Source organism: Brassica napus, chromosome C5 (genome assembly GCF_020379485.1).
Source record: "Brassica napus cultivar Da-Ae chromosome C5, Da-Ae, whole genome shotgun sequence".
In the NCBI taxonomy this organism is placed as follows: Eukaryota; Viridiplantae; Streptophyta; class Magnoliopsida; order Brassicales; family Brassicaceae; genus Brassica; species Brassica napus.
Window position 1 is genome coordinate 18,344,587 of NC_063448.1, and position 16,750 is coordinate 18,361,336.

Here is a 16,750-nt window from a genome sequence, read left to right on the forward strand (position 1 = left end):
GATACCACTTGGTGCAGCCTGGGTATGGCTTCTGCTCCTGGATCACTTGAAGGGGAATGGAATAGGGTTGTCCTTGGAGGCTACTAGCACTCTGCTGGACTATGGATGTCTCTCTAAAGCGATGGAATGGCGACAGAGATGGATTGCTACTCAAAGACACAAGATCACCTTGTATTGTCTAAGATGGGATTCACATGAATTCCTTCCTTTAAGTGAGATCAATGTTCTTGAGCTGAACAGAGAAAGCCAGAGACAAGACAACAAAGTTGACTGAATAATTCTTAGATTGAAAGTTGAGAAAGCAAAGCTGCCTCCCCCATGTCTTAAAGAAATCGACAGAAAACCCTAGAAGTAAACCAAGATGGTTTAATTCTAATTCTAATCCTAATCCAATTGAAATTGGTTTATTTTAAAATCCTAATTGTCTTTGGTTTAAATTAAATGAAAGTCCAATAACCAAAACCCTTACAAAGTAATTAAATTAAACCAACAGGCTTGTTTATCTTGATCTCCTTGTCTTGATCCAAGACCCACGATTTTGGCTATCTCCTGGAGCCTTTCCTCTTGTGCTCTCAGCCTTGATCTAGTAGTTGGTCCACTCCACACACTGGTTGGCTCACATGGTGTCCCACTCTGGTTCTAGTTCTCTTCAGTATCCTCAGCTTCACTTCTCTCTTCTACGGCAGTCTCATCACTTAGCTCATCCTCATCAGTCTCACTCAACTCCTCTTCTATGTCTCTGGTCATGGGTACACCACCAACGCAATGGTGGAACTAGTACTTCAAGTCTACAATAATGGTCGACCATATGTTTGCACTTTGGAGTCTCGTACTACTCTGCTTAACATAATTTAGATTTAAAAATTAATCATTCAACCAATGATTAAAGCTTAAACAAACATTTATTCCAACTCCTCTCCTTTTTGGTTTAGAAATTCGAGAAACTTAAAAGACATAAATATGTTGATGATTACTTTTATGTCGGTACATTTCAACTGGGATCTGTTTTACTACTTTAGTATCAACCTAGGATTAAGAGGCACTGATATCGCTTTCTTTGTATTACATGTGAATTATCATCAAAATGAGGCTGATTTTGATCAAATTCCATTTAATCCCGAAAAAATTACATGTTTACCACTTTTAACCACTATTTTTCATTTTTGCCACCACTAAAGAGACATTTTCAAAAATTATCTTCTTCGTTAAGTGGCAAAAGACTTTTATGCCCTTGTTCTTTACATATATAATAAATAAATATTTAAATAAACAAAAATCTAAAAAAATAAAAAATAATTTTTTAATTTTTTTTCGAATTATACTATTTCGAAATTCAAACCCTAAACCCTAAAACTCAACTCTAAACCCTAAACCATCAATCCTAAACCCTATTTTTTTTAAATACGAACCCTAAACCCCGAAACATCAACTCTAAACCCTAAACTCCGAAACATCAACTCTAAACCCTAAACCTTCAACTGTAAACCCTAAAACATCAACTCTAAACCCTAACCCCTAAACCCTAAACCTTCAAATCTAAACCCTAAACCATCAACACTAAACCCTAAACTATCAACAATAAACCCTAAACCCTAAAAAGTAAACTCTATACCCTAAACCCTAAAAAATTAACCCTAAACCCTAAAACATCAACTCTAAACCCTAAACCCTAAACCTTCAACTCTAAACCCTAAACCCTAAACCCTAAAACCTTAGAGTTGATGTTTTAGGGTTTAAATTTGAAGATTTAGGAGTTTAGGGTTTAGGGTTTATGTTTAGGGTTTAGAGTTGATGTTTTAGGGTATAGATTTGAAGGTTTAGGGTTTTAGGGTTTAGGGTTCGATTTTCAGAAAAATATAGGTTTTAGGGTTTAGGGTTTACGTTTAGGGTATATAGTTGATGTTTTAGGGTTTAGATTTGAAGGTTTAGGGTTTAGGGTTTAAAGTTGATATTTTGTGGTTTAGGGTTTAGAGTTTATATTTCATAGTTTAGTGTTTAGAGTTGATGATTTAGTGTTTAAAGTTGATGTTTTAAGTTTAGATTTCGGGTTTAAGGTTTACGTTTAGGGTTTAGAGTTCGATGTTTTAGGGTTTAGGGTTTAGGGTTTAGAGTTGATGTTTCATGGTTTAGGGTTTAGAGTTGATGATTTAGGGTTTAGAGTCGATGTTTTAAGTTTAGATTAGTTAACCATATGTTTTTTTTTGTCAAAGTTAATTAAAAGGTTATACATGTTTTTTACCTTTCATTAAAGATGATGGTAAAAGTGGTTAATGTAAACATGAAAAGTGGTATTTTCAAAACGGTATTTTTGGCAATTTCCCTTTAATCTCTCATGAATCATCCAATTATGTTTTCATCTGACAAATCAGATCATATTCAACTAATAACGCAATCTACAATTGTTACGTATTCTGCATTTCAAAAACATGGAAAATTGGCAGACTGCTCAATCCGTAATTCTTTATTTTATATTGCTAAGGAAAGTTTTATTTTCAGCTTATTTCAAGGACATCGGTTCTCATAACCAAGGAGAAACAAATTACAACATGATCATCACAATATCCATATATATAAATAGTCTTTACTCAAAAATGATATTCTCATGAAAATACACGCCTCAGAAAAACAAGAAAGAACCGACGATGGATGTAACACCCGCAACGACCGCAGAAACTCCAAGAGCCGCCGCGCCGCTGTCAGCAGAATCGGCAGAGCCTGAAGGTCCATTGCTACCGTAGGACGAGTCACTTCCTAGAGGACCAGCCACAGCTACGTCATCATCACCAGGAGAAGCAGCTACATCGTCGTCGGTGGTTCCAATGGTGTCCTCGGACACTGGAGATTCAACCTCAGGTGTGGAAGTAGATGGAGCTTTGGAAGGTGACGCTGAAGGAGACGGAGAGGAGGCAGCTGCGGCGAGGCCAAGGACGGCCAAGAACACGAGGCCAAAAACTACAATAACGTTTTGGCGACCCATTCTTCTCTCTGTCTCTTTCTACGTAGCTCTTTTTTATTTTTTTAGGGTTTGAGGTTTGAGATTGTGATGATTGGAGAAGATTTGGGTTTGATGTGTACATATAGCTGTTTTGTGTGACTGATTTTTTTTAGAAAAGGTTACTACGATGGAGGAATACCGTTCAATCCAATTTAGATCGAATGGAGTGCCTAAAAACGGGTTTGCTAAGATAAACATTTTTGAATGGTAACATGCCAATGAATTGATTGGATACGAAATTATAATTTTGTTTTCATTTATTGATGAGCCGGATAAAATGAATGTTCACAGTATGAATGTTATGTTATAAGCTTGTTATAGAAACCTGATATTCTAACTTCTAATACATTAAAATGAACGCATGCAGAATTGTTTTTGATAAGCGTCCAAGTACTATTCTTATTGCTTATCGAACCGATTACAATCTCAAGTCACCAAACGTGCCTTGAGCCTTCAAAGCCAGAGAACAAGCTCTCTGAATCTGCCTTCAATAGTTCAATGTACATAGACGCTTCTCTGAAATTGCCCAAACAACTAACTCTCTATAATCTTTTAATAAATCCTCAACAACACTCATAGATCCTTATTTATATTCCCCATGTTCAGTAACCGGCGCCAAGCCTCTCAATGAATCAGCACACATCATCAACACTAGCCTTCAGTATCTATCAGTTTTCTTGTTAAAGTCAGAGTTAACTGATTGTATAATTTGATCAAATAGAGAAACTAAGCTGAAACATTATTAACTTGGGATTAATTAGAAACTATTCACATCCAAAATATGAATTGGAATACTCCCAATTCGGGAAAATGAATTAAGAAGATATTTGATTGCACTAAACATATTTTCACTCTGGGATGCCTTGTAAAAATTCAATCAGACATCATATAGATTTTAGGGTGAAATATTCACTCTAGTCTGTAGAAACCAGTAAGTATACCATATATACTCAACTCCAACAAACCTAAATAATCGAACGTAAAAAGTTGCATGATAATTAAAAAAAAGGCTTACCACTTTCTGGACCTGAAAAAGGATAGATGGGCTTTAATTCTTAAGCCCAATAATTTTCGAAGGCCCTTGAATAGGCTTTAATCTACGATTCTGTGTCATCATCATCAGCGGAGCTACTAGGGTTTCACACTCGAACCATTTTCGCTCTTCATTTTTCTTAGCAGTGAGAAAAAAAAAAACAAGATCTGAACTTGGATCGGATCGAGGAAAGTTTGAAGCTCGAAAAATGGCGTTGGCGTTCGACGAGTTCGGGCGTCCGTTCATAATACTGAGGGAGCAGGATCAGAAGACGCGTCTCAGAGGCATCGATGCTCAGAAAGCCAATATCGCCGCCGGCAAAGCGGTGGCTCGGATCCTCCGCTCCTCTCTCGGACCTAAGGGAATGGACAAGATGCTTCAGGGACCTGACGGAGACGTCACCATCAGTTCGTTTCTCACATTCTTAATTTCGAATCTGCTTTTGAATTCTTGTTTCATTTTTGGGTGCTTGATTAGGGTCGATGCACCACCATTTTGATTAGTGGACCCATTTAACAATCAATTCGGTAGTGCCTGTGAGGCTGTGAACTAAGCTGCGAAGCTCAAATTAGTGCTTAAATGCTAATGAATACTTTATTTGGTAGCATTGAATTAAAGATTAGGTCTCTTCTGTGTTTCTTATGTTATCTTAAGAAAACAGGCTCTTTTTTTTCATGGAAAATTTTCTAATATTCGTAACAGCATCTACTGGATATGCAAAATATGGTTTCTTTTAACAACACAACAAGATGCTGTTTTGTGTACGCATTTCTCGTTCTTGACTCATCTCGCTTACCAGTATTTGAAGACACGTAAACTGATTCAAAGTCGTATCTTTTGTGTGAAGCATGGTACTTTTCCCCCCCCTTTTTGTTTGCTATCTTGTTTGTAACTTGGCCGTTTTTTTGTTTATCTAGCGAACGATGGTGCAACTATCTTGGAGCAAATGGATGTTGACAACCAGATTGCAAAACTTATGGTCGAACTCTCTCGGAGTCAGGATTATGAAATCGGTGACGGCACAACAGGCGTTGTTGTCATGGCTGGTGCGCTTCTGGAGCAAGCTGAACGTCAACTTGATAGGGGGATTCATCCTATCCGTGTCGCTGAGGGATATGAGATGGCTTCTAGGGTAGCAGTTGAGCATTTGGAGCGTATATCTCAAAAGTTTGAGTTCGACGTTAATAATTTCGAGCCACTGGTCCAAACATGCATGACTACTCTGTCCTCGAAGATGTAAGATTTACCCTCCAATAATTGTTTTTTATTATGGTTTTGTAGAATATTGTCCTGATTTTTTTTGTTATTTTTGTTCATTGGTACAGTGTGAATCGATGCAAGCGCAGTTTAGCTGAGATTGCTGTCAAAGCAGTTCTTGCTGTTGCTGATTTGGAGAGAAGGGATGTCAACTTAGATCTGATAAAAATAGAGGGCAAAGTTGGGGGAAACTTGGAGGACACTGAGCTTATATACGGAATACTGGTTGACAAAGACATGAGTCATCCACAGATGCCAAAGCAAATTGAAGATGCCCATATTGCCATTTTGACTTGCCCGTTTGAGCCACCGAAGCCTAAGACTAAGCATAAGGTGGACATTGACACAGTGGAGAAGTTTGAGACATTGCGCAAGCAAGAGCAGCAATATTTCGATGAGATGGTTCAGAAGTGCAAGGTTGGTTTTTAAATTTTCTGTCATTGTGATTTGGAAATTGACTATTGTGTGAGTTACTGGAAAAAGGCTTCTTTTTTTTTTACAGTGAAGATTAGTTGTCACATTGCATTTTATTTTATAATTTCCTATGCTTTTAAATTGCAGGATGTTGGTGCTACATTGGTTATTTGCCAATGGGGATTCGATGATGAGGCAAACCATCTATTGATGCACAGGAATTTGCCTGCTGTCAGATGGGTCGGGGGTGTTGAATTAGAACTTATCGCAATAGCCACAGGTATGGGATTTCTCCAAGCATCTACTGTTAACGATTTAATCAGCTTTCTAGAGCTGACGGGATATTTGTCTTTGTGTAGGCGGCAGAATTGTTCCAAGATTCCAGGAATTGACCCCAGGGAAGTTAGGGAAGGTACTATTTACTCTCACTTGGTGTTTGCCCGTTAAATGAGTGGCATGTTAAATTCGTTTAAATCAGACCATTGAATCCTCACATTTATTCCTGTTCTTAGGCTGGTATGGTGCGTGAAAAATCATTTGGCACAACAAAAGAACGAATGCTGTATATTGAGCACTGCGCAAACTCAAAAGCTGTCACTATTTTCATCCGTGGAGGTACTTGTATACTTTTTGTAACAACTCTGTTTTTGTAACAACTCTGACTTTTAAGTAGCCTACGAGCTATAAAATTTGATTTACTGAGTTTATTGTGCTTCAATGTATATGCTGGACAAAGATATTGCACTTATTGATTAACAATTCGTTTTTGGGATATGGTTTAGGTAACAAAATGATGATAGAAGAAACTAAGCGTAGTATCCACGATGCTTTGTGTGTGGCGAGGAATCTCATCCGCAATAAGTCAATTGTATATGGAGGTGGTGCAGCTGAAATCGCATGCTCACTTGCGGTTGATGCAGCTGCTGATAAATACCCTGGCGTCGAGCAGGTAAAAGACGATCTTTACTCTTCTCTTTGAGTCTAGTGAATTCATCTATTTCACAAATCTCAACGCTGAAGACTTAATATGTTACAACTGCTTCCGTCTATGCAGTATGCAATAAGAGCATTTGCAGAAGCTTTGGACTCTGTCCCTATGGCTCTAGCAGAGAACAGTGGGTTACAGCCCATTGAGACACTCTCTGCGGTTAAATCTCAGCAACTTAAGGTAAGTGACCTGGCTATCCATTTCGCCATTGAAATGTTTGTTCGGTTACTAATCAAAACATTGGCATTTGTGGGTGTATGATGAACAGGAGAATATTCCTTTTTATGGAATAGATTGCAATGATGTGGGAACAAACGATATGAGGGAGCAAAACGTGTTTGAAACATTGATCGGGAAGCAGCAGCAGATCTTGCTTGCAACTCAAGTCGTTAAGATGATTCTAAAGATCGACGATGTTATCTCTAATTCTGAATACTGATATGATGTTCTGCTGAAACCTTTGTCCCTTTGGCCTCTTGTTTTACTTTCTATTAGCTTTTGATACTATTCAACAACATTGTTCCCCTCTTGCAAGCTTTTATTTTAAGAACATCCTCATTCTGTGTTCTTGATTCTAACTTTATCCTACTCAAGTGATTTTCCGGCACGGAACCAAACAGCATTCAGAAAGATTATTGCCAAACTGTCTATCGAGTTTGCAGAAAGTCATTTTCATTTTTTAGGATACGATGTGTTGCCTTTGATCCATCGCCAAAATCATTCTTCAGTTTCTGCATGCATTATCTATTCAAATTTTAATAACAGATGAAGACAAGTGTCGCAGTGTATAGGCTTTTAGAGTAAAAACCATTGTCGTATGAGAGCAAAACCTTCTGTTTATACGTAAAGAATATGCAAGGAACATGAACTTAGCTTCCACGACTTACAAAAACCCACTTGGCCATTTCTTTCTGCACAAATACTAAAACCTGAAAGATCACTTTTCCTCAATCTGCCTATAGGTGTTTGTTTACCACTTCTATGATTCATGAGAATGGTGTTGCTCTGCATCATGGCCAACGCCGAGTTTCCCATTAGTAGTCTCGTCCTTTTGAATGGAGGCCTTCCCATTCACAGCGACAGAGCCATCAGCTGTTTCTTCCGCAGCTGTATCAGATTTTCCTTCAAGTTCCTGTGCGCTGTCTGTATTTTGATTTGACAGAGCTGCTTCAGCTTTCTGCCTCTCCTCTTCTTTCTCTCTACGTCTCTTTGCTTCTTGCTCTTTGAGCAGCCTAAACCTGGGAATTACATCCATATGTTAAAAACAAGAAATAGCTTCTAGTAATGAATGAGAGAGGTTTCAGATTATTTAGTCACACCTTTCGCCAGGTTTGGGCCCTTCCGAGGTCACTTTTTCACCATCCTTCTTTCTTGGTATTTTCAGTTCTGAAACAGACTTCTGAACTGGCGGTTGTGAGATAGACTTGTCAACTTTTTGAGTTTTGTCTTCCTTCGTGACCAAATTGGTGAACTTCTCCATTGGATTTTTGGCACCACCATATTTTTGAAGCCATACTTGCTGTGCTGTGCTCAAAATGTTGTTGGTCAACCTGCAAACGCACAAGTGAGAAAAAACAGCCACTCCCCACGCGAATATATAAAAGGCCAGCTGTTGGTGAGCTCTCACCAGTAAAGACTTAAACCAGAAGGAACTGATAGTGCAAAATAGCCAATCATCAGCGGTAGAAACTTCGTCACCGCTTGTGAGCTCTTCATGGCTGGATCATCACTCTAAGAAACGACATGAAAATAAAAAATGCTACACCAAGTATTTCAATGCTGCTTAAAGGACTCTCTCTGTTGGTTGAATTTAGTTAACTGAGTGAGCTTTGAGGACGTACAGCAGTTTACATATCCTCATAACCAGCTTATTGTTCAAGCTAAAAGGTAACTACTAACTAGACTACGACAAATGCCGGAAGATGCTATACCTGCGGCTGAGAGGATTGCATAATCTGAATGGAGAGATACTGAGAGAAGATGAGCAATAGAGGCAAGACAAGATATGCTAATGTGTCTGACCATCCGAGTGGTGGGTGTCCCTCCTGAGATATAAATTTAAAATTTATAGACATTAGCAATGAGGTCCAAGTCCAACACCCTCTCCGCTCAAGTCCTCTTCAATCAGTTCATTTTATATGCTTGAGTAAGTAACGTCACACAGAGTTCACAAGAACTAGGAGTGTAGTCTGGATTCCATTGATAAAATATCCACGCTACTTAATATCGAAGTTCAAGATTGGTACTTACAATGAAAGGGAAGAGCCATGAAATTCCACTGCCACTCTGTCTTGCAGCAACAGTAGTTGGACCGGCAAGGGAAGGAATCCAGAAAAAGCCTTCCGTCAAGAGCCCCTTAAAGTTAGAAACAAGCATCAAACAAACAACTTGTCAGGAAAGAACCTCGAAGGCGTTGACTGAAATATATAGATAATAGTTTTTTTTCTTTCTTTCTGCAGGTACACCTCATCCGCAACATTTGAGAGGGCTCTATATAGGCCAATCCAGACTGGTATGGTAGCTAGTGTGGGGAGACAGCCTAACAGAATAAAATGAAAATATAGCATAATTTTACAAGCATTTTCTTGACCATAGGATGAAAATCTGAAACTACAAACTGTACCTGCAAAAGGATTGATTCCAGCAAGTTTATACAATCTGGCAGTTTCAAGTTGAATTTTCTCCTGCAAAGATAAACATAAAGCTTAGGAAACTTATTTTTTTTAAAGGCAAAATGGTTACCTCATAAAAAAAAAAAAAAATCTATAATGTTCATTAGAATCACTCGAAAATGATGGAACCAATAGCTTGACACTCTGTTAACTTAAATCTAACAACTAATGACTGATCCAGACTATGACTTAGTACGGCATCAGGAAATGCCTTTCTTTAGTACCACAAAAAAGGAGAAAAACAAGGTTGCAGTATGGAAGAAAAGGGTTCACCTGATCACCAGCATACCGTTCCTGAATTGCCTTAATCTGAGGCTGCAAAGATTTCATAGCCATAGTAGATTCGACCTACAGAGAAAAGAACCACCATCTCAATTTAAAAAAAAAAGGTTGAATCATGGATTTAACAAGTTAGTAGAAACAAAAGTGAAAAGAACCTGCTTTTTAGTCAGTGGGAACGTAGCAGCCTTAACAAGCACGGTGAGTAGAATGATAGCGAAACCATAAGAATAAGGAACGTTTACAGTTGATAGCCCATCTTTCAAAACCTGCAATTCAAATTCAATTACACATACCAACATAATCAATTCACTAACTCTCACTTCTAATAAAAAAAAAAAGAGAGAGAGAAACTTTTATGACCTTGAGGATAGTTTCCATGTAATTGGCTATTCCAGTGAACCAATCACTGTTCTGGTTTGTCGTGGTGGTAGTGGTAGTGCCGGAAACAGAATCGAAGGTCTCGGAGGACGAGACGGCGGCATCGGCGATCGTGTAGAGAAGACTCTCGACATGTTCTTTGACCAAATCGAGAGAAACGGGGCCTGGACTGAACCCGAATTGAGCCACCAGAATCCGACGATAAGACGAAGAGGACGACGGTCTGTGGCTGAAACGGGAGCGGCGGAGATGGAGGACTTCGCCGGTGGAGAAAGACGAGAGGAGAAGGTTCGTCGGCTTTAGTGATATCGAAGAAGCCATCTCCAGCTACAACAAAGCTAAAGGAGATTTAGGTTTTGGATTCAGAAAGGATTTGGATTTTCAGCAGTATTGTTTCTTGCTTCACGTCTAGTCTCTCAGTGCGCGAGACACCGACCGTCAAGTACAGCGAACACAAACTTTTTGTTTTGTCTGAAACATCTATCTATCTTGACGTCAGCACAAACAAACTTCTACTTGGGCCTATAATCATTATTAGTAAGCCCATTAGGGGCCTAATTAAAATATAGGCCAATCGCCTCGCCGTGATTTTGAATTGATGATTTACACGGCGATTGATAACTTATACCTGACGGAAGAGCAGATAAAGACTTCACCTTCAAGGAAAGATGGGATAGATGAAGCAACCGAAGTGGCACTTAGAATCTATGGATGTGATTGTGATCTCATCCAGGAAGGTGGAATATTGCTCAACCTGTATCTTATTTATTGATTTCATTATGATTTCAAAGCTCAAATGTCACAATGGTGTGATTTTTCCTTAAAACATTTGTAATTGTTGAATCTATAGACGACCACAAGCAGTTATGGCTACTGGGGCAGGCTCTTTTCCACAGGTTCTAGTGCAAAGAAGTCTCTTGCCAAATTTGATGTTAAGGTACTTACCTGAGGCCTTTTTAAGTTCTTTAGTCTAAGTACAGTGACCTTTAAGTTTATGTCTCTTGACTCTTGAAGGCTTTCTTTTAACTGATTGTAGCTGCAAGCTGTGTCTGGCTTCCATCAAAACTGGAAGAGAAACCTAAAAAGGCAAAGACAGGTCATCGATGTGTTCCACAGGATGGAGTGTCGCAGGGAGAAAAGTACTTTTACCTATAGATCATCTTGATTTGTTTTCCAAGTTTAGTATCTCTACTTGCATTGTTACATGACCAATTGCATATTTGTCATCTTGAAAATGCTTTTTGTTCATCGTTTTGGTAACTCAACTTGTTGATTTTTCTGCAGAAGTACTCTGAGCTGAAAGTTGAGTTAAGCAGAATTGAGAGACATATACTTAATGATGGGTTTTGTTTGCCATTTTGAACATCGTCACAAGTTCATTTCAAACTACCTTGCTACATTTGAAACACCTCCTGAACTTTTAGGCAAAAAGCTTGGAACCTGGATAATGATAGGTAACCTCAAATTTTTACTAATAGATATTTGAGAGAATTGCTCTTTGTCAAGTCTTCTTGTCCTTGCGATGAAGGCGAGGTAGGGGTTTACAGTAACTTTGTTTGTTTGTGGTTTACTCCAGTAATTATAAAAAATAATATGAGTTATGTTATAAAAGGAACTGGAATTTTATTGTATCGCGGGAATTTAAATAAGGGCAAAATTTTATACCCGTAGATAGGAGATAACACTGATAACAATAGAGAATTTGTTATTAAAAAGGAGAGGAGATGGTGTATCTTTCGTCGAACACAAACGTTCGTTTATATAGACGTGAAAAAAGTAGGATTCACTGTGCAAATAGTGCAGCGGGCCCCACACCTTTATATATATTCAACGAAGACGGCTCATCTTATCTTTTGTCTTTCGTAACACTCCCCCTTGGGGACCGGTGTCACTATCCATTCTCGCTTAACGTCTTTGTTACCTCGTTAAAAACCTTTCCAGGAAAACCCAATGGGAAAAACCATAGTAAGGTAAAAAGAGTACAACTACGTAAGCTCCCCCTCGAATGAACAGTCATAGATCCTTCTGATGGCGCATCCCAATGTTATGGATGTGTTTTCTGAATACCGAGGTAGGGAGTGATTTTGTGAAGAGGTCGGCTGCATTGTCGCATGATCGAACATATCTTACTTCAATCTCTTTATTCTTCTCGAGCTCTTGAGTGTATGAGAAGAACTTCGGAGGTATATGTTTGGTTCTATCGCTTTTGATATATCCTTCCTTCGTTTGAGCAACACATGCCGCGTTATCTTCATATAGAATAGTTGGCTCCGTATTTTCGTTAATCCCACTGCTTGAACAGATGTGTCGGCTTATTGATCTTAGCCATACACATTCTCTACTTGCTTCATGGAGTGCAATGATCTCAGCGTGATTTGAAGAAGTAGCAACAAGTGTCTGCTTCTGAGAACGCCAAGATATGGCGGTGCCTCCAATTGTAAAAACATATCCTGTCTGGGATCGAGCTTTGTGTGGATCTGACAAATAACCTGCATCTGCAAAACCAATCATTTGACCTTTTGAACTTTTAGGATAAAACAAGCCTAAATCAGTTGTTCCTTGAAGGTAACGAAAGACATGTTTAATTCCATTCCAATGTCTTCGCGTAGGAGACGAACTGAATCTCGCTAAAAGATTAACGGCAAAAGATATGTCAGGTCGAGTACAATTTGCAAGATACATAAGAGCTCCAATTGCACTTAAGTATGGAGTTTCAGGACCAAGTATTTCTTCATTTTCCTCAGATGGTCGAAACGGATCATTTTCAACATTAAGTGATCTAACGACCATCGGGGTGCTAAGAGGAGTTGCTTTATCCATGTTAAAGCGTTTCAATACTCGTTTGGTATATGTAGACTGGTGTACAAATATACCCTTTCGAGAATGCTCAATTTGTAATCCTAGACAATATTTTGTCTGGCCGAGATCTTTCATCTCAAATTCTCCTTTCAGATAGTTTGATGCCTTTTGGATTTCGTTTTGAGTTCCAATAATATTAAGATCATCAACGTACACCGCGATTATCACAAATCCGGATGTTGTTTTCTTTATGAAAACACAAGGGCATATAGGATCATTCGTGTATCCTTCTTTTGTTAAGTGTTCGCTGAGACGATTATACCACATTCGTCCAGATTGTTTTAACCCATATAATGATCTTTGCAATTTTATTGCACATAACTCTTTAGGTTTGGAACTTAACGTTTCTGGCATTTTAAATCCATCTGGGATTCTCATATAGATATCAGTATCTAATGATCCATATAAATATGCCGTAACGACATCCATGAGACGCATTTCTAAATTTTCATTGGCCGCTAGGCTCATCAGGAATCTAAATGTGATTGCGTCCATGACAGGAGAATAAGTTTCCTCATAATCAATTCCTGGCCTTTGAGAGAAACCTTGGGCTACGAGACGAGCTTTGTATCTTGTAATCTCGTTTTTCTCATTTCTTTTTCGGACAAACACCCATTTGTACCCAACTGGTTTTACATCTTTGGGTGTGAGCACAATAGGTCCGAATACATTTCGTTTGTTAAGCGAATCTAATTCGACTTGAATTGCATCTTTCCATTTTATCCAGTCATGTCTCTTTTGACATTCATATACAGACTTTGGTTCTGGATCTTCGTTTTCTTCATTTATTTCCTTTGCTAAAAGGTATGAGAAAACGTCATCAATATCATCCATCTCATTTCGTTTCCATATCTTTCCATTATGGATGTAATTGATAGAAATCTCATGATTTCCTTCAGATTCAAGATGCTTTATATTGTCATTAGATTCACAATTTTCTTCGTCCAAAATATTTTCTGTTATTTTGGGAGTATCATGCTTTTCACATTCCTTACGTTTTCTAGGAAGTTTATCCTTTGAACCAATAGGTCTACCGCGCTTTAAACGTGTTCCTGATTCACGTGTATCAACTGCCGTTCCACCATTTTGTGGTATTTCAATACGAGCAGGAGTATTTGCAGCGGGTATATGTGATTTAGTTACCATTTTGGTATCAGCAAATGCATCAGGTAGCTGATTTGCTATATTTTGTAAATGCATGATACGTCGAACTTCTAGTTCTGACTGTTTCGTAGGAGGATCAAGGTGTAATAACGATGGTACACTCCATTTGATCTCTTTTCCTACTTGTTTATTGTCTCCCCCTAGAGTTGGGAATTCTTTCTCATTGAAATGACAATCGGCAAATCGTGCCGTAAACACATCACCAGTTTGTGGTTCTAGGTATCTTATTATTGATGGAGAATCATAGCCAATATATATTCCCAACCGTCTTTGCGGTCCCATCTTTGTACGTTGTGGTGGTGCTATTGGAATATAAACCGCACAACCAAAGATTTTTAGATGAGAGATATTTGGTTCTTTTCCAAATGCTAACTGTAATGGGGAATATCTATGGTATGCACTTGGTCTTATCCGAATTAGTGCTTCTGCATGCAAAATAGCATGTCCCCATACAGAGGTTGGGAGTTTTGATCTCATGATCAATGGCCTTGCAATTAGTTGCAGCCGTTTAATTAATGATTCTGCCAAACCATTTTGTGTATGAACATGAGCAACAGAATGCTCTACTTCAATCCCTGATACCATACAATAATCATTAAAAGCTTGGGATGTGAATTCACCAGCGTTATCTAATCTAACTCTTTTAATTGGATAATCTGAGAACTGTGCTCTTAATTTGATTATCTGAGTTAGAAATCTCGCAAATGCCATATTTCGAGATGATAACAAACAAACATGTGACCATCTACTCGATGCATCGATTAATACCATAAAGTAGTAGAATGGTCCACACGGTGGATGTATTGGTCCACAAATATCACCTTGGATTCTTTCCAAAAACTTTGGTGATTCTTTGTCAACTTTGGTTGGTGATGGTCTTATGATTAATTTCCCAAGAGCACACGCATCACATGTCATTTTATTACTTTGGTATATATCTTGGGTTTTTATTGAATGACCATGTGAGCTTTCAATGATTTTTCGCATCATTGTAGTGCCTGGATGACCAAGGCGATCATGCCATAATGTAACATCTTCTGGATTTCTTTTTATCACAAGATGTGATTCTATAGCATCAATATAAGTGTGATGCAATCCAGAAGGAAGTTCTGGAAATTTTTCCAGTACAAGGCCTTTGCCTGATTTTTCAGAAGTTATATACAAATACTTCTTTCCATTCTCAGTTGCAGACTGAGTGTTATACCCTTGACGGTATATATCTTTGAAACTCAACAAATTTCTCTTAGAATTTGGAGAATATAAGGCATTATCTATGGAAAACTTTGTTCCATTAGGCAACATAAAGTTCGCCTTGCCAATTCCTTCGATCAGGTCTGTAGGACCTGATATTGTGTTTATAGTCATTTTTACTGACTTTAAAGTAGAGAAATATCTCTTATCCTTCAGTATAGTGTGCGTTGTGCCACTATCTGGTATGCAAACTTCTCTACCAATTTGTTTAGTTGTTGTTCCATTTGCTTTCTTATCCATTTCTGTAACACACAGTTAATATCAATAAAGAAAATAAACTTTCATAAGTAAACATATTATGCATCAATAACAAGTACACAATAATTATACATTAGATATTTTGAAATACAACATTATTCTGAAAGTGAAATACATAATATTTTATGGCATCACTAGGCATTATTAAGCTTGATCAGTACAAGCACTTCAATTATTTTGATGAGTGGCCTCGTCGAAATCTCCCATAAAGTCAGAGGATTCGAGGTATGTCGATGTTGTACCCACAAGGTGTTCATTGAGATTTACTTCCTTTGCCTTGCCTTTAATAGATTCTTGGTACAATTGGCATAGATGCCGAGGAGTTCGACATACTTGAGACCAGTGTCCCTTCGATCCACATCTGTAACAGACGTTCTCATTTTTATGAGTAGGGTTTTCTTGGGTTTCTTTTCCTTTTACCCGATCAGATCGATTCCATGTGTTGGATCCCCTTCCTCTTGGGTTGTTACTCCTTTCATGGTTGCGGTTAAATCGATAACCACGACCACGACCAAAACCACGATTGTGACCACGGCCACGACCACGCCCACGATAGGAATAATTTCCTTTTTCCGGATTTTTTATATCCGTTGCATTTACCTCAGGAAATGCTTTGGTTCCCGTGGGTCGGGCATTGTGGTTTTTAATGAGGAGTTCATTATTTCTCTCCGCTATTATAAGCGCCACAGCGAGTTCAGAGAACCTCGTATACCCACAATTTCTATATTGTTCTTGTAGAACATAATGATTTTTGTGGAACGTTTGGTAAGTTTTCTCGAGCATTTCTGCTTCCGAGACAGGCTTACCGCAATAATCTAATTGCGCCGCTATTCTCAATATAGCGGAATTGTACGTTTCCACTTTTTCAAAATCTTGAAATCGTAGATTTTTCCACTCATCGAGTGCATGGGGGAGAGTAATTTTCTTTTGGTTATCAAACCTCTCCTTCAGAGCTTTCCAAAGATCTAAGGGATCTTTGGTTCTCGCATAATCATGCGTAAGATTTTCATCTAGATGCCTTCTCAGAAATATCACGGCCTTAGCCTTTTCATGAGAGGTTGATATATTGCCGTCTTTTATTGTTCCGAGTATTTCCTCGGAATCTAGATGAAGCTCCATATTTGTAACCCATGCCGTGTAGTTTGTCCCAGTTACTTCCAATGCCGGAAACTGAAGTTTCTCGATTTTTGCCATTTGAA

General features: G+C 38.4%; 3 protein-coding genes across 3 annotated transcripts; 1 reads left to right on the forward strand and 2 right to left on the reverse strand.

Moving 5' to 3' along the window:
• Positions 1–2,446: 2,446 nt before the first annotated feature.
• On the reverse strand, positions 2,447–3,061 carry LOC106364725 (anther-specific protein BCP1). The gene has a single exon (XM_013804245.3). It carries the CDS (start codon positions 2,975–2,977, stop codon positions 2,618–2,620), a length of 360 nt encoding a protein of 119 aa, XP_013659699.1. The 5' UTR covers positions 2,978–3,061; the 3' UTR covers positions 2,447–2,617.
• Positions 3,062–4,102: 1,041 nt separating this feature from the next.
• On the forward strand, positions 4,103–7,254 carry LOC106367445 (T-complex protein 1 subunit epsilon). The gene is made up of 9 exons (XM_013807220.3): positions 4,103–4,435; positions 4,946–5,264; positions 5,354–5,702; positions 5,847–5,979; positions 6,059–6,111; positions 6,212–6,314; positions 6,482–6,648; positions 6,754–6,867; positions 6,956–7,254. The coding sequence occupies exons 1-9, from the start codon at positions 4,237–4,239 to the stop codon at positions 7,124–7,126; spliced, it is 1,608 nt and encodes a 535-aa protein (XP_013662674.1). The 5' UTR covers positions 4,103–4,236; the 3' UTR covers positions 7,127–7,254.
• Positions 7,255–7,505: 251 nt separating this feature from the next.
• Positions 7,506–10,487, reverse strand: LOC106367446 (ALBINO3-like protein 1, chloroplastic). Its single transcript, XM_013807221.3, has 10 exons — positions 10,002–10,487; positions 9,797–9,907; positions 9,633–9,707; positions 9,311–9,371; positions 9,153–9,226; positions 8,938–9,042; positions 8,619–8,732; positions 8,315–8,418; positions 8,007–8,237; positions 7,506–7,925 (listed from the first exon to the last, which is right to left on the reverse strand). Exons 1-10 carry the CDS (start codon positions 10,338–10,340, stop codon positions 7,667–7,669), a joined length of 1,473 nt encoding a protein of 490 aa, XP_013662675.1. The 5' UTR covers positions 10,341–10,487; the 3' UTR covers positions 7,506–7,666.
• Between the last annotated feature and the right edge of the window lie 6,263 nt (positions 10,488–16,750).